The sequence below is a fragment of the Pipistrellus kuhlii genome, unplaced genomic scaffold, assembly GCF_014108245.1.
Source record: "Pipistrellus kuhlii isolate mPipKuh1 unplaced genomic scaffold, mPipKuh1.p scaffold_m20_p_11, whole genome shotgun sequence".
In the NCBI taxonomy this organism is placed as follows: Eukaryota; Metazoa; Chordata; class Mammalia; order Chiroptera; family Vespertilionidae; genus Pipistrellus; species Pipistrellus kuhlii.
The window spans coordinates 33789214-33814524 of NW_023425416.1; the positions used below are offsets into that span (position 1 = coordinate 33789214).

The following is a 25311-nucleotide window of genomic DNA, read 5'->3' on the forward strand; positions in this document are numbered from 1 at the left end:
AAATAAATAAATAAATAAATAAAAGCAAGTGATTATTTTAGGTTTCCCCCTCCCCCTTTAAAGACAACTTTGGAGCCCAGCTGGTGTGTGGCTCAGTGGTTGAGCATCAAATCTATGAACCAAGAGGTCATGGGTTTGATTCCCCATCAGGGCACATGCCCAGATTGCAGGCTCGATCCCCAGTAAGGGGTGTGCAGGAGGCAGCAGATCAATGACTCATCATTGACGGTCCTATCTCTCCCACTCACTTCCTCTCTGAAATCAATATATATTTTTTTTTTTTAAAGACAACTTTGGGGTTAGGGAAGGTCTTAGCCTCCTTCCTAGAGAAAGGTCTACCACTGACTGCCTTCACCGACCAACCTGTCCGCAGGATATAATGGGGGTCTGTCTCCTGTTAGACAAGATCCACAATCGGGGTGCCAGAGTTGGGGTGCTGCGGGGTAGGGGAAGAGGGGACTGTGAGTTAATATTCACAGAGGGAATTCGCCGCCCCACGTGGCCTGAGAGCCACAAATACAAGTTCCCTCCGTATCTCCCCCGAAAGCAGGGCGGGCACGGAGCTGCCCCCGCCCCCGGGCGCGGGGAGCGAGACCGCCGCCCAGATAACAATGGCGCCAGCGAGGGCGGGGCCCCGCGCCTGCGGGGAGGGCGGCGCTGGAGCTGCCGGGACCACGTGACAACGCCCACCCCGCCCGGCGACCCGGAGGGTTCGGAGAGCAGCGGGGCCGCCGAAGGACTGGCGGCGACAGGAAGTGACGTAGGGCATCGTTCGCTACGTGCGGCGACGTGGCGGCGAGGCCGGCGCCGGGCGGCGGAAGTGGCTTCCGCGCCGGGGCTGGAGTGTTTGTGTTTTGGTTCGCGGAGGAGCCCGCGGCCGGCCCGAGAGGAGGAGGCGGAGGAGGAAGGGGGAGGAGAAGGAAGAATTAGTGGGAACTCGTGCGCCGGCGGTGTTGGCGGCGGCGGCGGCGGAGGAGGAGGAGGAGGAGGAGAAAGGAAAGGGGAAGGCGGAGCGGAGAGAGGCGGAGACCGAGGCCGACGGGGGCGGCACCACGGCGCCAGCCCCGCACCGTCCAGTCTGAGGAGGGGAGACGCCTCGCCGCCCAAGCCACAGCCTTCTCGCCGGGAGCTCCGCCTGGGACCTGCTGCCTGGAGCTTCCGCCCCGCGGCCCTGCGAGCTGCGGCCTAAGGTAACCGGGCCGTCCCTCTCCCCCTCCCCGGGCCGGGACCCCGGGCTCTCTGCCGTCCCGGTTTCTCGGGGGTTCCTGCCGGCCCCGAGCCCCCCGCCCCTCCCACCTCTCGCGCGCCGGCGCCCGGGACCAGTCGAACTCGGAGTCTCGTCCCGCCAGCCCCGTGGACTCGCCCTTCACTGGAGGCTCTGGAGGACCAGGATCTGCTGTCTGGCGGAGGGAGCGACGGGTGTCACCCTCTTCCCTTCTCAAGATGGCGCCGCGAAGGCGTCTGGAGGCTGCGGCTTCGTCGGCCCCAGGCCCCGGCCCCGTCTCCTGGGAGCGGGGGAGACGGCCCACATCAGGCCAGCTTCAAGGAGAGAGGCCCGGGAAGGTGGCCCCGAGGCCTGGCGGGCCCCGCCGGTGCTGGCGACCCGGAGTGTAGTGCCGGTTTATTGGGGTGTTCTCTATGGAGGATCCAGGGTCTACAGCAGGTGTGCATTTGGGGAGCCCCGCCTACCTTCGACTTCCGAAGTCGGGCCTCGGAGGGAGGAGGTGGCTCATCAAGATAGGCTGTCTAGAGATTCTTGTCTTATCTGAGGAAGGTGGTGAACCCCATCTTGAGCTCCAGACAACTAGGCCGCTGAACAGGCTCCCAGGGTAGAGACTGCTGTTCTCCTGGAAGCTGGCTATACCTCCCCCCTCTAACCCCCCCTTCCCCCCCATAGACTTAGACTTTCTAAGCCCTGAACGGCCTCCTTCACATTTTTGGTTTTTGTCTTGGTTGATGCAGAGTGTTGAATCAATTGCCTCTCACTTCAGTAGTAGGAAAAAAAAACACACACACACACACAAAAACAACACCTGTACACCTCTGATAATTCAGGACAGCCCAGAAACTTTATTTTTAATGTAAACTAGGGGCAATAATATGAGCTCATAGAATTGCTATAAGCAAAAGTCATGGAATAGAGCTTGGCACAATATAAGGCCCAGTAAATGGTAGCTGCTGCTGTGAATACAATTCTGGTTATCGAAAACCAGTTTAAAATTTTTTCAAAAGATGAAAATGCGTTTTATGCAAAACCTTTGTTTTGCAAAACAAGTTTCAATAGTGAATGCAAATAAGTGCACATAATATTTCACAATGTTGAGGTGACTGTATATAATTAGATTTAGTTAGGTTCTGTTTGAAAGCCTATGGCGAATCATAATCCAATAGAAGGCAAAGCTAAATTGTAATTCTTTTATAATGGGAATCGGATGTTTTTTTTCCCTGAAATATAGTAAGTGCCATGCAAATTCAGAGCATATTTTCCTTGAGAAGTTTAATTTGCTCTTCTGTAAGGTCATCAGGCAATTGGAAAATATTTCCATTGCTGTTGTGTATAATATCTAAAGGTATGTTGATGCATTTTCAGTCTACAGGCATTCTATTGATATTTGGTCATTATCTCATCAAAGAGCTCCTACCAGTTTTCAATTTTATGTGCCCCACTGTATTGAAGATTATTTTTCATTCAATTCTCACAGCAGCTGTGTAAATTAGGTATTCTGGAAATGGCGAATAGTATAATGAGAACCCATCACCTAGTTTAAGTTCTCTTTTGTATGGCCAATCTACATCTCCATTATTTGGAAGCAGTTAGACCTATTTCATCTTAAATACATGTTACCCATAAAGGACTCTTCCAAGCTACTGTTTAGATAAGGCAGAGGTGACTTTATTGTCTGGTATATAAGGTCTCTTGGATGTGTTTGTTAATGAGTTCATTGTCAAGAGAGATTCTTATGTAAACTCATTTTATGGGGAGGGCACATTTCTTATAAGGTACCTAAGTGAAGTATCAATGATGATTTGCCCTAGCTGGTTTGATTCAATGGATAGAGCATCAGCCTGCAAGACTGAAGGGTCCCAGGTTCAATTCTGGTCCAGGTCATTTGCCCAGGTTGCTGGCTTGATCCCCAGTAGGAGGAATGCAGGAGGCAGCCAATCGATGCTTCTCATTATTGATGTTTCTCTCTCTCTCTCTTCCTCTCCCTTCCTCTCTAAAATCAATAAAAATATATATTTTAAAAATGATTCTAGGGAGATAATCGTCAGATTTAATATTATTAGTAAGCACATGATCAGGTTTTGATTACAGATGAGAAAAGGAAATTTTAGGATTGGCTTGTTAGTAGATTAGAAAACTGTTCTTTAAATGTTTGCTAATTCCTTTAAGATTGAAAATTAGCATTACTAGTTAATAGAAGATAGGAGTTGCCATTCAGGCTAGTTTTTTCTAAATGTATTAAATTAAATAGAAAATAACAAGATATTTAATTGTTGGCCCCAATACTACAGAAAGTGTAAATAAGACACTAATAAGCTCACCACATAGGAAACCACTGTTAACACTTCAATGTATGTGTACTTTAGCACATGAGGAAACAGTTTTAAATCTTTCAGGTGTTAGACATAAAAACCTGGGAGCCAAAAATCTTTTTTTGTCCATGGGATTAACAAGTACAAATTGGCAGTCACAAAATAGTCATGGGGATGTAAAGTAGAGCATAGTGAATATAGTCAATCCTATATAATAAAAGGGTAATATGCAAATTGAATGAACAGTGAAAAGACTGGTCAGTGTGACAGCACACTGACCACCAGGGGCCAGACGCTCAACAACACAGGAGCTGCCTCCTGATGGTCAGTGCACTCCCACAAGGGGAGTGCCACTCATCCAGAAGTCCTGCTCAAGGCTGGTGAGCGCAGCAGTGGTGGTGGGAGCCTCTCCTGGGTCTGGCCGTGCTAAGGATGTCCGACTGACTGTGCACTGGGCCTCTAGTCTATATATTTAAAAGGCTAAGCAACCAGTCAGTAGGTATGACACACACTGACCACCAGGGAGCAGATGCTCAAACGCAGGAGCTGCTGTGACTTGGCAGCGGTGGTTCAAGAGTGATGAACCTGGAACCAGAGAGGAAGAAATCCAATTTCGGGGTGGGTCACCCGAGAACCACCCTCGCAATCCAGGACCCCGCAGGGAATGTAGGAGAGCCTGTTTCGGCCTGATTCCTGCAGGCCAGGCCAAGGTACCTCCACCTGTTGGTGGGACCCTGCTCACTCACAGACGACCTTCGAGTCACTGCTGATGACCTTCAAGCTGCGGTGCCCAGGGCATGTCAGGCCCATCTCACCCTACTGGCCACATTATAATTAATTTTCTTTCAATGTGCACTGATTCCTGCACCAGGGCACTAGTATTGTAATACTGTAGGCTACTAGGTGGGTACTAGACTTAATGGGAGATCACTTCTTAAGTTGTATAAATGTCTAATTACTGTGCAGCATACCTGGAACTAAAGTAATAGTGAATGTGAATTATAGTTGAAAATTAAAATTTTCACCAGCCAGGTGTTCCACTTATTTATGCATTCATTGGTTGATTCCTGTACGTACCCTGACTAGGGATCGAACCCATTGGTCAGCAAACTCATTAGTCAACAGAGCCAAATATCAACAGTACAACGATTTCTTTTGGGAGCCAAATTTTTTAAACTTAAACTATATAGGTAGATAAATTGTTATTAACTTAATTAGGGTACTCCTAAGCTAGCCTTTGCTAAGAACTCAAGGGGCCAAAGAGCCACATGTGGCTCACAAGTCACAGTTTGCCGACCAGTGTTCTAACCAATTAAGCAACCAGGTCAGGGTTCCTCGTTTTTAAGGATTATAATAGTCTAACTTATTTTGTTTTTAAAGCTCTTGAGATTTAGCTGCATGATTATAGGCTCAAACCTTAATGCCTTTGTTATTTCATTATAAATGACTTAAACTCAATGTCTCCAGTAGAGGTTATAATTTTTTAAAATATATTGTATTGATTTCCAGAGAGGAAGGGAGAGAAGCATCAACGATGACAGAGAATCATTGATTGACTGCCTCCTGCACACCCCCTACTGGGGATCCAGCCCACAACCAGGGCATGTGCCCTTGACTGGAATCAAACCTGTGATCCTTCTCTTCGGGCCAATGCTCTATCCACTAAGCCAAACTAGCTAAGGCAAAGATATAATTGCTATACAATAATATGTTAAAGGAAAAATTTGCTAAAGTGATTAATATTATGTTTTGTTTTATTGTTTTATATATATTTAACTCATTTGTTTCTTTATAGGTTTCTTTGCCTCCAGAAAGAAAAAATTGACACCTTGCATCCTGGAAGTTCATTTAAGAGACTGAAATTAGGGACTTCTTTCAAATTTGGACATGGCTAATCGAGGAGCAACAAGACCCAACGGGCCAAATACTGGAAATAAAATATGCCAGTTCAAACTAGTACTTCTGGGCGAGTCTGCTGTTGGCAAATCAAGCCTAGTGCTTCGTTTTGTGAAAGGCCAATTTCATGAGTTTCAAGAGAGTACCATTGGGGGTAAGATGTTCTTTTTTCCCTTCATTTAATTGACTCACATTAGCAAAATGATTTTGCAATTGTGTGATGATGAATTTCTAAATAGGTAACATAGTGAAGAAAAGAGCTGTTCAGTATACCTCAAGCTGTAAAATTTACCTTGATTCTTGTTAAGATAATTTTACATTTTGATTTTTCTGGTTATCCTTAAGGTGGTTGTTTGGGAACTAAAATACAGATGTCAACAAGAGTAGAATTAATGTTCTAAGAATAGAATTAACAAGATTTTATCTGGTACCTATTTCTTGATAATTATAAGCTTCTTCAGATTAATAGAGAAGTGTGCTGAATTATATTGGCTTTAGAATGGTAAAAGAATCTTAAACTTTTAAATCTAAATATTTGTAAATTACACTAATTTGTAAAAATAAATTTTATTAAACTTGTTCAAGAATGCTCCTAGGGTGACAGAAGAGAAAAAGTGAGTTATCATTGGAGAGGGACATGAAGAGGGAGAAGTAGTAGAAAAGGCACTTGGTAGGACCAAGATGAGAGGAAGGTAATGTGTAGGATAAAGAGGAGACAACTAACAGTTCAGTTTTGTGGTTAGAAGAAAGAATATTAAATAATTTAATTTTATCAAAGAAATCATAACTATATAGTAGTGGCACAGAACAGCCTTTTGGGAATCTTGATCTGTCAAAGGAAGCTTTGGATTAGATAATGTCAGAGGAACCACAACAGCTTTAAGATTCACAATATTTTGCAAGGCTAAATGACCAGCCAGTAGGTATGACACACAATATTTTAAAAGGTATGCGATTAAAGAGTACTATATTTTTTCAGGTACATATGAATTTATTTTAACCTTATACATTTAAAAAGCCAAATTTTTGAAATATGTAAGGCATATACTCGCTGTCATGCCTTACATATTAGATTCCATCTTTCAAGAAGCATTATCTTATGCTGTGCATTTAGTATATATTCTCGAGTAAGTACGCTTAAGAATATTATTCATAGTCTCAGACCCTTCCAATAAGATAAGTTCTAGAATTCAACTACCTCTTGGATTTTTCCCTACATACAGAAATACACTAGATAAGTGGTATTCCCACTTCAATAGACTCAGCAGTATAATAGTATTTCTCAACCTCTTACGTTTATATAATCACATAGTGTTATGTTGTTTTAGTGTTTTATGTTTTTGTAATGGATGAGCATCAGAAATGTAGTACAGCCCTGACTAGAGTGGCTCACTTGGTTGGGCATCTTTCTGTGCACCAAAAAGGTTGCCAGTTCATTTCCCAGTCAGGGCACATGCCCGGATCCCCAGTGGAGGACATACAGGAGGTAGCTGACATCCAGGAGGTACTCATTCACATCGATGTTTCTCTCTCACACCTTCTCCCTTACTCTCTAAAAACACCAATAAAAACTTCTTTAAAGAAAGAAAAATGTAGTCCATATCATGGAACTTTTATTTTGAATCAAAAAATTCTGTCATTTTTAGAATATTTAATGAGCAATATATTATTGCGCGCTCCCTATCCCTCTCTGAAATCAATAATTTTTTTTTTTTTTTTAAAGAAAGTAAGTGGGGACTTTGTATCTACCTTTGATTTTAAATTCTAGCTCTAGTACATAACAGCGATCTTAGGCAAGTCATACCCAGCTTTATTTTTCCCTATATGAAATGGAAATAGTAGTACTTAACTTGAAAGACCTTTCTGCAAGGCTTAACAAAAGTGTATGTGTGTGTGTATGTATGTGTGTGTGTGTGTATATGTATATATTTATATATGTATAGATGTATATGTATACACACATACGCACACTAGAGGCCTGTTGCATGATATTCATGCAAGAATAGGCCCCTGACTTTACTCCCAGCTGCCCAGGAGCCAGCAATTCCCCGCTCCTGGGCTGCCCAGAGCCAGCAAATCCCACTTCTGTCTGGAGCATCACTCCAGTAGCTCCCTTCACTGCCCCCCTTCCCCTCATAGCAGGCTTCACACTGCTCCAGCCTATATATGCAAATTAACCTCCATCTTGTTGGGTTAATTTGCATACTCACTGGCTGTGGGCATAACAAAGGTAAGGTCAATTAGCATTTTCTCTTATTAGTGTAGATATATTTGTTGGCACAATGCCTAAGCACAGAGAAAAATGCTTATTAAATGTTAGCTATTACTACTGCCATCACATGTCTTTTTGCTGAGTCCGTTTTTGATAAATCCTCACAGAATAATATGTCCATTGATTTTAGAGAAAAGAAGTGTGTGTGTGTGTGTGTGTGTAAGAGAGAGGGGGTGGGGAGAGACACAGAAAGGGAGGGACAGAGAGAAACATTGATATGAAACAGAAAATCAGTTGGCTGCCTTCTGTATGTTCCCTGACCAGGGATCTAACCCACAACCTAGGTATGTGCCCTGACCGGAAATTGAACCTACAACCTTTCGGTATGTGAGACTACACTCCAGCCAACTGAGCCACACCAGCCAGGCCCTTGCTGAGTCATTTTCATCACTAACGATATTTCGTTATATTGTCATGACATGCCATTATTTTGGAATTATGACTCTTCTACTTGGTACATAGCATTTGATAATGCTTAAGAATTTTATGCTCAGATTTTCCTTTCTTAGAATGTAAAGCTTCTCATTAAAAATTACAGGAACAAATAAGATTTAAAAAACTAGAAGCAACTACGTCCTAAAGTTGAGTTTTCCTAATAATGACGTCTTTGCAGATTCATTCAAATACATAACATGAGGATATACAACTAAGTATGGGAAAATCTTAATTTTCTCTCCCTTAATAAGTCTTCACAAAAGTGGTTAGTCATGTATGTTACATTAAATGTATGCCACCCACATCAACTAAGTTATTTGTGGAAGTTTTCTCAGAGGGAGAAATTATATTTAAATAGAATACTACATGTATGCAGATATTAAAGTTGCTTTTTAAACAGAAATAAAAGCCAGCCAGAAAATTTAAATCTGAAAAACTCATGTTTTTCCTGAAGTAGTAAACTTTCTACAGTTGCCATTCAGAAAGACTTGTTTGTATAATTGTAATCTGGGCATTGATTTATTTGCTTTTATCTTTTTGTATCTGTACATTACTTACAATTACAAGCACTTTTGAGAACGGACACAAGACCTAGAGACAGACTACCAGTATATGTTTTTTGGTTGGTGAGAAAAATGGTTTTTATTGTAAAATATTCATTATTCTTTCTGATACAGCAAGAGTTAGAATTTGTGTAATTTAATCTTTGGCTTCTGGTGAAAGAATATTATCTTTATGCATAATACTAGAGGCCCAGTGAATGAATTCGTGCACAGGTTGGGTCCACCATCTTGCCCTGATAGGGGCTAATTGGGGGCAGGGCTGGCAGGGAGGGGAGAGGCTGCAGGAGGTTGCTTGGGGAAGGGGGTGTCAGGGCCATGATTGGGCCAGTTGGCCTCCACAGTGTGCACCATAACAACCGGTCCTTCTGGTCACTTGGCTTTTATAGATACAGATTAATTTCCTTTAAGAAAGTACTTATTCAGTATTTGAGATAGATTGTATTACAAAGTCGTAAAGGTTTATACTCCTTCAGACCTAAAGTTATCTTTTGATAACATTAACATCAATTATTCTCCAGTATTCTAGACTAAAATATTATTATATGTGGTTACTTAAACATTGCTATGATTTAGGAGACACGTCGCCTTAAATTTTTTGTTTGCTCTTATCCTGGTTGGTTCTTATCCTGGCACCCTTTTATCAATACTTTTATAAGCCCTGCACACACATTTTTAAACAGAGCAGATTGAGCTAATAAGAATTCTTCTAGAGCCAACTTGTAAAATGTGTACTCTCGTCCATATTATACAATAACTTTCTTTTAAAGTGGGTACTCTCCACCACATTCAACAATACAGTCAATACAAGTTAACCTTTTTTTCCTCTTAAAAATTATTTCACATATTCGGTTCATAAACAGAGTTTTTACTGTGTCTCACTTAATTCATTGATGCCCTCTGGTGGTGCTGAAGTGTTTAAAGCTGTTTGGTAAAAGGATGCTGCCACAATTCTACCTATAGTAAACTACCTCTATTTTTATGTTGATCAATGATCTCTTTTGATTCACTAATTTGCTATTTTCTCCTATGTACTGGGGGTTGAGTGGGCTTGGTATGTGGTTTTCAGATCTCTCCTGGATTGTAGACAGTCTGGGGCTAAAATCACATCAACATATCTGGCAGCAGCTAATGCTGGAGTTTGTTGGGACCTCAGCTGGAGCTGACAGCCAGAACACTTACCGGTGGTCTCACCCACCTGGCTTGGGTTTCCTCACAGTATGATGGCTGAGTTCAAGAATGAGTATCCCAAAAGTACCAGGTAAAAGCTGGGTAGCCTTTTGTGGCCTAGCCCCAAAAGTCACATAGATAGTATCAGGCATGTTCTAGTCGCAAGCTTCAACAGATTCAAGAGAGGAGTTTTCAGTGTTGTGTTATGAGAAGAATGTACTGTGGGAAATCTTACTGCAACTATGTTGGAAAATACATTCTGCCAAGTTTCCATGTCATTTTATGAAAAGCATCCTCATTTTCCTTGGCTGTGACAGTATTCAGTTGCATAGATATACTTAATCAGTTCTCTTGTTTTGGATTTACGCATTGTTTTATATTTTTGGCTCTTGTCAGTGCTGCAGTGAATAACTTAATTCATAGTCATTTCTCACATATTTTAAGTATTTCTGTAGTATAAACTTACAGAAGTTGACTATGTCAAAGGTTATATACATTGGTAATTCTGATAAAATTTTACACTCTATTTTTTAACCATACCCTAATTGTTGGGCAGTTAATGTTTATATTTTTTGTTTGCTCTTTTAGCTAATCATGTAATAGTGGATATATTTGCAGAATTCCCCCTTCCTTCCGTCTGGACTTATTTCTGTAAGATCTATTTCTAGATTTGGTTACTGAACCAGAAATAATTTTATTTAAATATTGTAGGATCAAAGGGATTTCAGTCTTTTCATCTCTTTTTTCTCCTGTAGAGGTACTCTTACTTTTGGAGGGTATTGCTTGGCATAGATAATTTTGTTCTGGGACTAGTTTCCTATAACTGTTATTACTCTTAAGATTAGAGTCTTCCCCTGTCTCTTCTCCCTTCTTTAAAGTGCTCCTTTTCATTCTTGGGTTGTAAAATTTTCAGATACATATTAGGACTTTTAAGCTCACTTCGTGACTGGTTGTATTGCTAAACATGAGTCGCTTTCAAGGACGATAATGTTTTAAAAGCATGGGAGATGCCCTTGAGATCTGGAAAGCATTAAATGCTAGGTTCTTAAACCAGAAAGAAAAAGGGTATCACCAAAGAGAAGGGGAAAAGAAGCTTCTTTTGCAAAATAGCCTGTGCACTATCCTTGCACACTATCTTTGATTTTCTATAGTTTGAAAATGATAGGCTTAAGTGTAGATATTTTAGCGTTGATCTTCCTTGCCATTCTCTGAGTTTCCTGGATCTATAGCTCTTCCTTGAATATTCTGTTCTGAGGTTTTTTGTTGTAGTTTCGGTCTTTGTGCTCTTTATTTTCAGTTTTAGAGGTTTCTATTAATATGTCCTCAAAGCCTAAGATTTTTCCCTTAGCTATGTCCAGTCTTCGAATAAGCCCCCCAAAGACATTTGTTTTGTCTCTGGTATTTCTTTTGGTTCTTTCTTAGGAATTCTATCTCTCCGCTGACATTGCCCATCTATTCTGATATGCTGTCTTTTTTTTTTTTTTTTTTTAACAAATCAGTGCTTTTATTTATTTATTGTTAATCCTCACCCAAGAATATTTTTCCATTGATTTCTTAGAGGGAAAGAGAAATATCAGTGTGAGAGAAACACACCTATTGGTTGCCTCCTGCTTGCGCTCTGACCAGGGCCCAGGCTGGGGAGGATCCTGTAAGTAAGGTATAAGCCCTTGACCAGAATTAAATCCTGGATCCTTCAGTCCACAGGCCGACACTCTATCCACTGAGCCAAACCAGCTAGGGCCATACTATCTTTAGCTATTAGAGCTGTTATTACATTGACCCTGCTTGTTTTAAATTCCCATCTGATCATTGCAACACCTGCTACGTCTGGTTCTGAAGCTTGCTGTCTTTTCAAAACTTTTTGTGTGTTTTTTGTTTTGTTTTGTTTTGTTTTGTGTTTTTTTGTTTTTGTTTTTTGCCTTTTAGTGTGCCTTGTAACTTTTCTTGCTAGCTGGATATAATATAATGGGTAGAAACAACTGCTATAAATACATCTTTAGTTTTGTGGGGGAAGGAAATACTCTGTAGTCCTGTGATTAGTCTGTCTTGTATTGAGCCTATGTGTCAGGACAGTGAACTTCAGTTTGTCAGGTGTTGTTTTTTCCCTCCCCCCTTAGATGTGACAGGATGGATGAAGTGATCTGGAGTTAGATTTTTCCTTTTCCCACCTGGGAGGCTAGAGCTGGCTGGAGTTGAGTATTACTTTTCCGGGTCCTTTAGACACTGATAACATTCCCGAAGATTACACTTAGATTAACCTGTTGCTCTGGGGACAGGCCTTGTAAGAACAGACAGAGCATCTGGCTAATTTCAAAATGGGTCCTTTTCCCTCACCCTACCAGAAGTACAAGAGGATTTTTCTATGATATTTTCTGTGAGAACCTGATCAAGTTCCTGTAGATAAAATTAAAAAATGTGCAGTAGTAGCACCTGTTAAAACTGGGTTTCCCTGGAGTTTTCAACTCAGGCTTGTTTGCATCTTAACTCCAGCAATTTGTCAATTACAGTTCATATTTTCCTACCTGAGCATTGGTTTCCCTAGGTTTCTGCTCTGAGGTATGATTTTCTATATCTGCCTGTCTCTCTCTCTCTCTCTGGTTTTGAGGGTAGCAGATTGCCTGTGACCTCACTTCGCTTACAAATCTAAGAAGAGTTGTCAGTTTGTTCTGCTTCTTTTCAGGGTGAAGTGGTGACTTTCAAGATTCTTACACCTGGAACTAGAAACCAGAGTCATGTTTTCCTTGCATATTATAGAAATGTAATATTATTCAAGCTTCTTAATAAAGTATTTTTTTGTCTGTAGATAAAATGTCTTTCATAGACATAATTGGTAAAGCTAAGTTAATTTTTCCTCTTGATAGTTGGAGGGAGTTGATACTAGTTAATAAGTTGTAAATAACCTCTCCCCTTTCTCCCATGTTTTTGCCTTTTCTCTTTGTAATGTGTACCTTCATTCTGCTTCTCTGTTCTATATTTGTTACATCCTTGTTAAATAAATCCAGTCTGGTGAGTAAAGACTTAAGGATTGTGCCTTTGGTGAGGTAAACACAAACTCTTAGCCTTGAAGGTTCAAATATTGGTATTATCAGTTCATTCTAGGGTGATCAGGCTTTCCCCACTAACTTAATACCAACCAAATGCAAACTCCTAAGACTCATTTTGTTTTCCACTTGATGTTGAAGGTGTGTTTATTAAAGCAAGGGACACTGCAACAAGGAAGGGCTTAGGAGAGAGAAGCAGCAACAAGAGATAGCTGAGGCAGGGTTGCTTTGGCTCACTGTTAAGTTAGAGAAAGGGGGGGCCGCCGCCGCCTTTTGCTCCCCTGGTTGCAAGTTTGTGGAGCCCCTTAGAATTTAGGAGATGGGCCTGGGAGGGAAAAAGAGGAGGTGGAAGGGTGAGGCATGGGTGTGCTACTGGGAGAGGGAGTGCACCCTAAGACTGATTTTAAAACAATGTACATTAATATACTATCAGAAATACTGTCATGCCAATGTTCAGCTGGTGTCATGTAACTAAGTTATGTCCTGATAAGTGAATTCCCTTAGGAGAGTTAGTGTCCTTTTAGAATAATGGTCAAGCTTTGATAGTAATATCTCTCTACCTAACTACCTACCCCCCCCCCCTCTCTCTCTCTCTCTCTCTCTTTCTCTGGTGGGATTCTCAGTTTCTCGGGAGTGTCGTCCAGTACACCAGAAGGTTGTGAGTTCCATTTCTGGTCAGGGCACATACCTAGGTTGTGGCTTGGATCCCTGGTCAGGCACATAATGGTAGGCAACCCAATTTTTCTCTCACATCTGATGTTTCCATCTCTTTCTCCTGCTCCCTCCCTCCATCCCTAGTTCTAAAATCAATAAAATTAATCCTTGGGTTAAGAATTTTATTTATTTATTTTGTGTGTGCGCACATTTGTGTCATTTTTAAATTTTTAAAAAATCTTTATTGTTTAAAGTATTACATATGTCCTTCCTTTTCCCCATTAACCTCTCCCCCCGAGTGCTCGTGTGCGCGGGGCCTCTTCCTCCCCCCCCACACACACACACACCAGCCTACCTCCACCCCAGGCCCTTACTCTCTGGGTCCATGGGTTATGCATATATGCATATAAGGTCTTTGGTTGATTATCTCCCACCGACCCTACCCCACTTTGCCTCCAAAATTCCACTCTGTTCCATGCCTCTGGATCTGAGGATTTTTTTTTTTTAACTACATGAATTTTAACAATGTTGGAAAAATGATTCTTAATCTTCACCTGATTTTGCTTGACTTAATGCAAACTCTTTCCCATGTATGTAATAATTCTTAATATTGCAATTTATTTGGCAACATTTACCTTTACATGTTGCTGAATGATGCATAATATAAAATTTACATTTTTAATCATTTTTAAGTTTACAGTTCTGAGGTATTACATACATTCACGTTGTGCAACCATCACTACTGTCCATCTTCAGAACTTTTTCATCTTCCCCAACTGAAACTACCCAAACAAGTAACTCCCCATTTTTTCCTCCTGTCTCTGTCTGTGGCAAATACCATACTATTTTTGACCATAAATTTAGCTCTAGGAATCTGATGTGAAAGAAATTATACAGTATTTGTTCTTCTATGGCTGGCTTGTTTCACTTAGCATGTCATCAAAGTTCATCCATATTGTAATATGCAGAATTTCCTACCTCTTTAAAGCAGAATAATATATTATCGTGTATATATACTATATTTGGCTTATCCATTCATCCTTTATTGGACTGTTGTGTTTCTTCTACCTTTGCCTATTGTGAATGATGCTGCTATGAACACTGATGTACAATATCTGTTCAAGTTCCTGTTTTCACATCTTTTTGGTATATACCCAGCAGTAGGATTGTTAGGTCTTATGTTTAATATATTTTTTTTTAAGAATCTATACCTCTTTTCATAGCAGTTGCACCATTTAACATTCCTATCATAAATGCACTAGGGTTTAATTTCTTCATATCCTTGCCAATTCTTGTTTTCTGTTGTTGATAATAATTGTCCTGATGGGTGTGAAGTGGCATTGATTGTCATGTACCTAGTGATTAGTGTTATTGTGCATTTTTCAATATGCTTTTGCCATTTGTATTTCTACTTTAGAGAAATGTCTACAAAGTGCTTTGCCCATTTTTTAAATTTTATTTGGGTTTTTTATGTTGCTGAGTTGGAGGAGTTCTTTTTATATTATATCAATACCTTATGAGATGATCATTGATTTTTTTTATTGATTTTTTACAAAATATATTTATTGATTTTAGAGAAGGGAAAAAGAGAGACAGAGACATCAGTGATGAGAAAGAAGCATTGATTGGCTACCTCCTGCACACCCCACACTGGGAATCAAATCGTGACCTGGTTCATAGGTCGTTGCTTAATCCCTGAGCCATGCCATCTAGGCAAGAGGATCATTGAATTTTAAGAATAAATCCTATATGAAAGATGTTTATAGATCATCTCATAAGATGGGTTTACTTTTGGTGATACTGCTATTTTTTATAAATTATATACTAACTTTTTACCTCGTTGCCAGACTTTTGCAGTATTTTCTATTTGGATTTAGTCACGTGTATGCTTTCTGTCTGCCCTAATCTATTTGTATCCCCTTCTTTTCCTCACATTAATTCAGTGTAACTCTTCCCTGAAAATGTGGTTGGTCAATGCTACCATAATCTACTGAGTACTTCCCCTATATATACTAGGTGTATCAGTTAATAATGTGGATTTTGTAATCAAAGAAAACATGATAATTTCAAGAGAAACATCAAAAGTGCTTTATTCAAAGTAATATCCATTGCTAGCTAAACATTTACCCCATCTTTCAGGTAATTTGTGAATACCGTCCCAATAGAACTTTTCTTGTTTTGAGGCAAACCATTCAGAGACCCAATTTTCCACTTTGTATGTTTTGAAGTGCTGCTCAGAAAGTGCATGTGCCATCATTCGGAACAAGTGGTAATTTGAAGGAGCAAGGTCTGGTGAATACAGGTTAGTACTTCCCAGGCAAGATTTTCTGCTGAAACCGGTTTGGCTCAGTGGATAGAGTGTTGGCCTGTGGACTCGAGGGTTCCATTCTGGTGAATGGCATGTACCTTGGTTGCGGGCACATTCCCAGTAGGGGTGTGCAAGAGGCAGCTGATCGGTGATTCTTTCTCATCGATGTTTCTAACTCTCTATCCCTCTCTCTTCCTCTCTGTAAAAAATCAATAATATATATATATATATATATATATATATATATATATATATATATATATATATATATATTTTAAATACTGCCCAGACAAGATTTTTTAACGTATTTTTAACTGGTTTTGAAGTGTGTTGTGTGATGGTGTATCATCATGAAGTAAAATTACTTTGCCCTGTCTTCTGGCACATTCTGATCATTTTATGATCAAAGCATTGTTCAAATTGATTATTTTGTAGGTAGCGATCAGTATGAACAGTTTCACCTGGTTTTAGAAACTCATAATACACCACACCTTCCTGATCCCACCAAACGCAGAGCATTGTCTTTCTGAAGCGATTTGGCCTTGCAGTCAATGTTGATGGTTAACCTGGATCAACTCATGATTTTGTGCATTTGGGACTTCAAAATAAATCCACTTTTCATCACCAGTCACAATTCGATGCAAAAAGGACTTTCTTGCCGTTGAAGCAACATTTTACTGATGACTTTTCGGTTTTCCATTTGTCTTTAGTTCAGTTGATGTGGCACCCATTTTCCTTCCTTTAAAATCTTTCCCATTGCTTGTAACTGATCAGAAATTGTTTTCTTAGCAACATTTAATCTTTCTGCAAGCTGTTTTTGAGTTTGACATGCATCTTTACCCAATACTTGTAATTCTTGATCTTCAAACTATTTCGGTTGACCTGGATATTCTTTGTCTTTCACATCGAAATCATCACATTTAAAGCAGTGTTCACAAGTGTCTTGAGATGGAGCATGTTCACCATAAGCTTCCCGAAGTATTCAGCAGCTCTTTTTTCTTTTTTTCTTTTTTGCATGAATATTGACATTTTAATTGTAAATATCTATGATGTTAACACCTTCCGAAAATTTGACATATGAAGTTTTGAAGCTTGTTAATACAACAAAATAGCATACACATCAAATTGTATATTCATCAACATGTGTAACTCCATTTACTGAAAAAAAATCCACACATACAATTTTAAAGGGCAATAAAAGTGGCCTTAGTTTTTATTTTTCCTGTTGTCATCTAGACCATTTATCTACTTGGTGTGCAATTTTTTAATATATGTTTTTATTGATTTCAGAAAGAAAGGGAGAGGGTGAGATAGAAACATTAATGATGAGAGAGAATTACTGATTCGCTGCCTCCTGCAGTGCAGGGCAGCAAGTGCCCTGACCAGGAATAGAACCAGCAACTTTTGTTGCACAAAACAAACATCCCACTAACCTGAGCCACACCAGCCAGGGTGGTACTTGATTCTTGATACTGCTCAGTCAATTCCTGCTATTTTTCTTTTTTCTTTTTTTTAAAATAAATTTATTGATTTTTTACAGAGAGGAAGGGAGAGAGATAGAGAGCTAGAAACGTCAATGAGAGAGAAACATCGACCAGCTGCCTCTTGCACACCCCCTACCGGGGATGTGCCCGTAACCAACGTACATGCCCCTGACCGGAATCGAATCTGGGACCTTTTAGTCCGCAGACGGAGGCTCTACCACTGAGCCAAACCGGTTTCGGCCCTGCTATTTTTCTTGATTGGATATTCGTCGTGAAGTTTGATCCTGATCCATTGAACTCTTATTGAGTTATTTGGGTCTCAAAACCTTTGCTTTCTCTACACATCACAATCTCTTGATCTTCTGAGATCCTTCCCCATTGCACAAGGTCCTTCCCCTCTGTATAGCAATTTATATTTTTAATTTTTAGCTTTATAGGTTTTCAAATCCACCACTTCTGATAGTTTTACATAGGGAGAACATTCAGTCATGATTCCACTATGGTGACACTGCTATTATTTTAGTTTTCTCCTCTTTGCTTTTCTATTAGTGTTTTTATATAGATACTAGTAGCTGGTGTATGAAATTCGTGCATGTTAAAAGGAATTAGTTAGAGGAAATATTTTAATATTGCTATTTGCCCGTTCTCTATAATAGAAGTGTCAGAGATTAAAGAAAATTAGTGAAATGTATATGAAAATAATGTATAAATTTATTAATAAATAATAACAGCGTCAGGTCCCCAGCTAGCGCTGGGTGGGGAACACAGCCTCACGTCCCCTGGCCTCACCGCACATGCAGCCACCTGCTGATCAGTTGTTACTACGTAAGGACTTCACGACCATTTGCATATTAGCTCTTTAATATATAGGATACCTTATCCTTACTAGGAACTTGCATATTTTACTTTATGGCAATTAAATTGGTTACTTTATAACTATTTTTATGTAATTGCTACTTAATACTTGCCAAGTCGTTGGTGTCTTTTATACATTTAGGTAGTTTACAACTTTTTTAGCATAAAGGTTTATTCTACTACTCTCCTGCCCCTGCCCACTATATCATATTTTGGAAATTCCGTGATATAGTAGTAGGTTAACAAATACCAACATTTTCATGGCTTTGCCTGGTTTAAAAAAAAATATATACATATATATATATATATATATATATATATATATATATATATATATTTCCAAAGCATTTATACAGCTTCACTAGCAAGTGGGCGTTTTTGCCACCCTTTCCTCACTTCCTCCTCCCTTTTTTAAGTTAGGAGATAAATTTACTATTTTTGCTGTAAAGATTATTTTGATACTTTTTTCTATGTACCTTCTGTAAAATATTTTTTTGCACATTTGTCCTTGATGCTTTTGTAATTTTTTGTAAGATGTATGAGATTCCCTCATATTAAAAATTAATTTGTTAACATAGTAGAATCTTTCTTAAAGATATCCTATGATACATAATTTTGCAAGTCTAGTCTCAAAATTTTATGTAATTAAACTTGATAGTTATAGGGTTTTGTTTTGTTTTTGTCAGTTCTAATAAATTTAGTCTGTCAAATTTGATAATTAGTTAAGGGTTGGGGTGGTATTGGTTCCTCAGTCTGTTCTGTTTAATTCATGTAGAATCATTTTAATTTAAACTTTTTTTCTGAGTTGTTGGCCTAGGGTATGCTATTGATTTGGGTAGTCTTTCCCCTGCCTACTGTTTTGCAGTGTCTACTCCTTGCTTACTATTTATTAAGGTCTTAGTTGATAGGCCTTTGGTATTTGCAGATTTAACATTTATAGTTTCATAGTTTCAGGTATTCTCAGCTGACTCAAAAGGTCTATGATTCAGTAATTTGTAGTTTTGCTGAGACTGAGCTGTGGCTTGCTGCCTGGCTTGCAAATAGGAACTGATCATCTAGCTCAAAAAGGGAGCCTATTGGACAGGCCAGCATCCACATCTCAATGCAGCTTTGTTTTTCTCTACTTGTCGTCGCGTACACAGTAACTCTCGAAGTGATAAAAGCTGTTTCTTTGTGAAATGTGGGCCCGAAAAGAAAACCAACTGCTAGTGCTGGTGATGGAAGTGAAGAGAAAATGAAGAGGTCTAAGAAAGTGATGGTTCTTAGCCAGAAAATAGACGTTTTGGATATATTAAAGTGGTTTTGCAGATTCAGGTAAGTTTGTGGTTAATGTTGCTACAGTATTGATGTAGTTATATTTTGAGTGCCAGATTTTATTTTTATAACTTTGTAATAGACTAGTAATGTATTTTTATAAGCAGTAAGGTTTGAAGATGTCAGCTATACTTCACTGAATTTTATGGGAAGTTAAATGCTGTAGTTAGTAGTAGTTGAAAACTTGAGAACTGTAGGAAATCATTCATGATGGTCTTGAAATATGTAATGTTTATAATAATACTGAGTTATCCTATTCCCATATTTGTTCTTGTGGCGCTACAACACTTTTATTATTTTAATGTGTTTTAGATGTATCCTAAAACTCATTCCCTTGGCCTCTAATATTGATTTTTTTCTCCTCTCCCAAAATTATGCTTTCATCATACCATGAGCAATAGTATGGTATTATCAAGTTAAAAAAATTTTGATGATATTTTGCTTGAGATTGTTAGTTATATAGTAACATGAATAAAGGCTTTTTGGAATGCCTATTTTCTCATTTGGGAACTGTCTATTCAAATGTTATCTAAAGTAACCCAAAATAATTCTACATACTTACATGAACTACTTTTAGCAAACATTTTGAACATTTGTATGAATTGGGATTTATATTAGATGTTGGATGTCGAGAAGAATAACTAAGAGTAATTTCTCAAGAAACTTCCAATCTAGGGAGGGGGAAAAAATAATCTTTTTAAGATTATTAAAAAGTGTAAAATTGTTATTACACAGCGAAGTCTACGAGTACAGAAGTAGAAGCTACGTAATGGTGTGGGATGAAGAATGGTTTCCAAGAGGATTCTAGGGAATTGCTTGTTCTTGTTCTTTGTTAATATGATTGGGATCCATTATTCTTTCAGCATAATACTGAAAACCTGGTTATTGGCATTGCATGGTAAGGTTTGTTCTAGTCAATTTAAAGGACTCATTATTATCCACTTTACATTAGCTGATGCCTTTGGATTTTCATGGCAATCCTGTCTATTCCAAATAATTGTCTCTTCCCAATAATTTACTACTTTTATATGGATATCCCAGATGATCATTGTAATGGTGGACTTCTTCCTTGTTTGGTGTCTAGATTTAGAGGGACTTCCTAAGAGCTTTGCTGATTTCAGACTTAAGGATGGAGTAGACACTTAATTTTAAGGGGAAAAAATCCTATATGTATATTAGGAATGCATGTTGACTTTAATTTCCTGTTTAATGTTTTTAAATAAAGCAACCGTTTTTCTTTTGTAGCCTGGTGTAATAGCTTTGTATTTCTGAAAGAACTCTATTTGGTCATGGGGTGTGTGTGTGTGTGTGTGTGTGTGTGTGTTAATGTATTTGTTGGCATTTCTTTGCCTGTATTTTGTTTTTGTGCATGTGTTAATAAAAAAAAAGATTGGTAGCCTTTTATGATATATTTAAGATTATATTTGCTTTAAGGCAACTTAACTAAAAGTTATTTCCCTGAGTCTAGAGTTGACTTACGAAAGTGTAAGTGAATGTTTTTATTGTCAGTGTACTTTGTGGTCATAAAAGAGAAAACAAAGTCTGAATTACAAATTATAACACAGTTTTTCTTCAAGTTTCATCAAACTTTACTTGAGAAAAGGCTTATATCTTGTGATCCATTCCTTTTTTTTCCCTTTTATTGAAAAAGGAATACTGTTAGAGGCTAAATTTTAAGTGTTTAAAAATATTTCTTGATTCTATAGGAGAGCCATTCATAAACGTTTAAAAAGTGTTTTCTCGGTATTCTTTACTATAATAGAAATATAGGATTATAGAAAATGAGTGTTACTGTAATGTTGTAAAAGAGGCTTGATTAATTCGTATATTTAAATATGGCTACACTTGTGAGAATTCGCAGAAATATTTCTTAGAATGTAGCTCAAAATACATTTCCAATTGTAATGTTTGCAAAATTAATATTATAGGTGCTGATATTAAAGCTAGGAACCAATTGACCTAATAAAAATAGCAAGAAAAATAAATACCTAACATAATATATAATTACAATTACAATTGGCTCAGTCAGCATTTTTATATTAACTAGTGAATCTCTTACAAAGGATTGACACCACCAGATAAACTGCTACAGTTTACAGAAATTTATTATAATTTTCTTGCAAGATAGAACAGTTTTAGGAAATTTTAATAACTTTCTTCCATGCTGTTTTGGGGAGGAGTTGAAGATCACACCTTGAACTGAAAGTAAAAGTGAGGAGCAGCTAGCCTGGCAAGGTTCGATAGTTGAATATCAACCTGTGAACCAGGAGATCACAGTTTGATTCTCACTCAAGGCACATGCTTGGTTTGTGCACTCAGTCCCCAGTTAGGACCGTGCAGGAGGTAGCAGATCAGTAATTCTCTCTCATCGATGTTTTTATCTCTCCCTCTCCCTTCTTTTCTGAAATCAATAAAAATATATTTTTTGAAAAGTGAGGAACTAGCTCTAGCTGGTTTGGCTCAGTTGGATAGAGCATCAGCCTGCGGACTGAAGGGTCCCATGTTCAATTCCGGTCAAGGGCACAAGCCTGGGTTGCAGGCTTGATCCCCATTAGGGGACGTGCAGGAGGCAGCCAATCAGTGATTCTCTCTCATCATTTATTTTTCTATCTCTTTCCCTCTCTCTTCCTCTCTGAAATCAATAAAGATATATTTTTATTAGAAAAAGAAAAGGTGAAGTGCTAATAAAATGAATAATAGAGCAGGAGGAATTTAACTACCAAAGTTAATGAAGGTATGGAACTATAGGTTTGGTTATTATCCAGCATGCTGCTAAAAATGGGTGTGTGTAGATCTTGTTCATAAATATCTTAATACAGTTAGCTATGGTTAGACATTTACTCTCACATTATTTTAAAGTTAATCCACTTGATTATAACCTACCTTTAATAAATCAGAATTTTTTTTGTAGGTGTTTATTGTGATGCCTTTACTGATGGTAATTCATAGAGCCAAGAGAAGTATAAAGTAATAGATATTTTACTTTATACTATTCTCATGAAGCAATTCAGAGAATAAGTGGTACTTTGCAGATCTGACAGCAACCTCTTAATTTCAAAAACAAAAATCTATACTAATAAAAGGGTAATATGCTAATTAGACCAGGAGACCAGACATCTTCCTATCGTCCAACTTCTTTTCAGACAAAGCCACGATGGTGGGGGCCATAGCAGAGGTGGTTAGGGGCTATCAGGCCAACAGGAGAGGGCACTTTGGGGCCATGAGGCTGGCAGGTGAAGAATTAGGCAGCAATCAAGCTGGTAGACAGGCAAGTGGTTAGGAGTCTGCAGCCCAGATTGCAAGAGGAATGTCCAACTGCCGGTTTAGGCCCAATTTGGCAGTCGGACATCCCACGAGGAGTCCCAGGTTGGAGAGGGTGAAAGCCAGGATGAGGGATAATACCCCCCATGCACAAATTTTGTGCACCAGGCCTCTAGTATCATTATAAAGTGATACTTTATTGTTAAAATTAAAATCTGAGGGAAGAGATGAAAAGGTGCAAATTTAAAAAAAATGTTGATGGCAAGTAATGAAAGAGCTAGGAATTAATGTTGAAACTATGTTTAGCAAATTAAGTCTAGGTTGAGCTAATGATTATAAAAATCAAGTTGTCAATGTTTTAAAGGAATAATATAACAAAAATATTAATCTAGTGGAAATGAACGGGGTAAATCCCTAGAGTATGCCATTAATAACGAGGAGAATGGATCCAGGGGACTATAGTTTGGCAATATAGATGATAGTTATAGCTATGCTGATTTTCCCCTCCCATTTTTCAAGAATATTAATAAATCTATTTCTTGAATTGTTTTTTAGTTTCTTACTAAATTTACTAGAGGCCCGGTGCACAAAATTCGTACACGTTGTGGGAGGTGTCCCTCAGCCCAGCCTGCACCTTCTCCATTCTGGGACCCCTCGAGGGATGTCCGACTGCCCAGTTAGGCCAGATCCTACTGGGCAGTCGGACATCCCTCTCATAATTCAGGACTGCTGGCTCCCAACTACTCGCCTGTCTGCCTTCCTAATTGCCCCTAACTGCATCTGCCTGCCAGCCTGATTGATGCCTAACTGCTCCCCTGCCAGCCTGATTGCCGTTAACTGCTCTCCCCTGCAGGCTTGGGTATCCCACAACTGCCCTTCCCTGCAGGCCTGGTCGCCCCCAACTGCCCTCCTCTGCCAGCCTGGTCACCCCTAACTGCCCTCCCCTGCAGGCTTGATTGCCTCCAACTGCCCTCCCCTGCTGGCCATTTTGTGGCGGCCATCTTGTATCCACATGGGGCAGCCATCTTGTGTGTTGGAGTGACAGTCAATTTGCATATTACTCTTTTATTATATAGGTTTGGGGTAATATTGGTCAACATGTTTTACAGTTTTTAAAGATACAATTTGTAAGACACTTTAATAAATGTATTAAGCTTATTTATTACAGTAAACTAAATGTAGAAGAGATTTTCAAACTGATTTTATTTATAAAGTTCTTACATGTATTCAACTATGAAGCACATATTTTACAAGTATTTAGAGCCACTGTTAATTGGGTACACAATAATATATCAGGTTTTCATGTGTTTTCTATATTATGGAAATTTTAGGGGGAAATGATTAACTTACTGCAGACATTTTGTTTTTTCAGCTGCTTTTCTAACCCAAACTGTGTGTCTTGATGACACAACAGTAAAGTTTGAAATATGGGATACAGCTGGTCAAGAGCGATACCATAGCCTAGCACCAATGTACTACAGAGGAGCACAAGCAGCCATAGTTGTGTATGATATCACAAATGAGGTAAGTAGAAATGCATAATATAATGGAACTAGTTTGAATGTCCATTTCTGATATTCAGAATTTTTATTAGAGAAAAGATCTTTTTAAAATCCTTTTTTAAAATAGGTAACCATGACATTTCTGCCTAAAGCTTTTGAATTAGAAAAATTGATTTTTTTTAAAAAGATGAAAGTATCTTAAATAGTTCAAGTGGCCTAAGAATTTCTTTCCCAGTGTCACTTTGAACAGTCTTTAAAGCTTTGTCTCACAAAGACTCTCCCTAGCTATTTTTTTATCCTGTGCCTGAAAATAGCTGGTGGTTTTTTTTGTTTATTTGCTTGTTTGTTTCCCCAGGAGTCCTTTGCCAGAGCCAAAAATTGGGTTAAAGAACTTCAGAGGCAAGCCAGTCCTAACATTGTAATAGCTTTATCAGGAAACAAGGCTGACCTTGCAAATAAAAGAGCTGTTGATTTCCAGGTATGTTGCATTTAACTTATATTTGAAGACATATTTGTTGTAAATCATTCTTCTAGATCCATACTTGAATTAAAGTTATAATTTTAAACCATGCAAATAGTAGCAAATAAAATTTATTAAACACTGTGATATACTGTATGTAATACAATGTTTCTCACAATGAACCGGAATTTTTTAATGTCTTTACATAATTGTAATATATATATAGATTCAGATTTTGTTGACCTAAATAATTACTTTGTAATTGTTTATAAATAATGCAGAAATAAGTAAAAGCTGATTGCATCCTACCCTTCCAAACCTTTTCCTGTCTATTTAATAACTAGTGGCCTGGTGCACAAAATTCATGCATAGGAGTGGAGGGAGGGTGTCCCTCAGCCCGGCCTACACCCTCTCCAATTTGGGATCTCGCTCACAATCCAGGACTGCTAGGTCCTAAACACTCACCTGGCCTGCTGGCCTGTTTGCCCCCAACTGCCCCCTCTACTGGCCTGCTCGCCCCCACCTGCTCTACCTCCTGGCCTGCTCACCCCATACTGCCCCC

General features: G+C 38.9%; 1 protein-coding gene across 3 annotated transcripts in view; it reads left to right on the forward strand.

Moving 5' to 3' along the window:
- Positions 1-973: 973 nt before the first annotated feature.
- RAB5A (RAB5A, member RAS oncogene family) overlaps positions 974-25311 on the forward strand; it is a 31883-nt gene continuing 7545 nt past the window's right edge. The window contains exons 1-4 of one of the 3 annotated variants that reach the window (XM_036431587.2): positions 983-1190; positions 5333-5587; positions 24160-24311; positions 24645-24767. In XM_036431587.2, coding sequence (XP_036287480.1) covers positions 5425-5587; positions 24160-24311; positions 24645-24767 — 438 coding nt within the window. In that variant the 5' untranslated portion in view covers positions 983-1190; positions 5333-5424. Of the gene's footprint in view, positions 1191-5332; positions 5588-24159; positions 24312-24644; positions 24768-25311 lie in introns of all 3 variants that reach the window. The other 2 variants (XM_036431586.2, XM_036431588.2) reach the window with 2 other exon arrangements.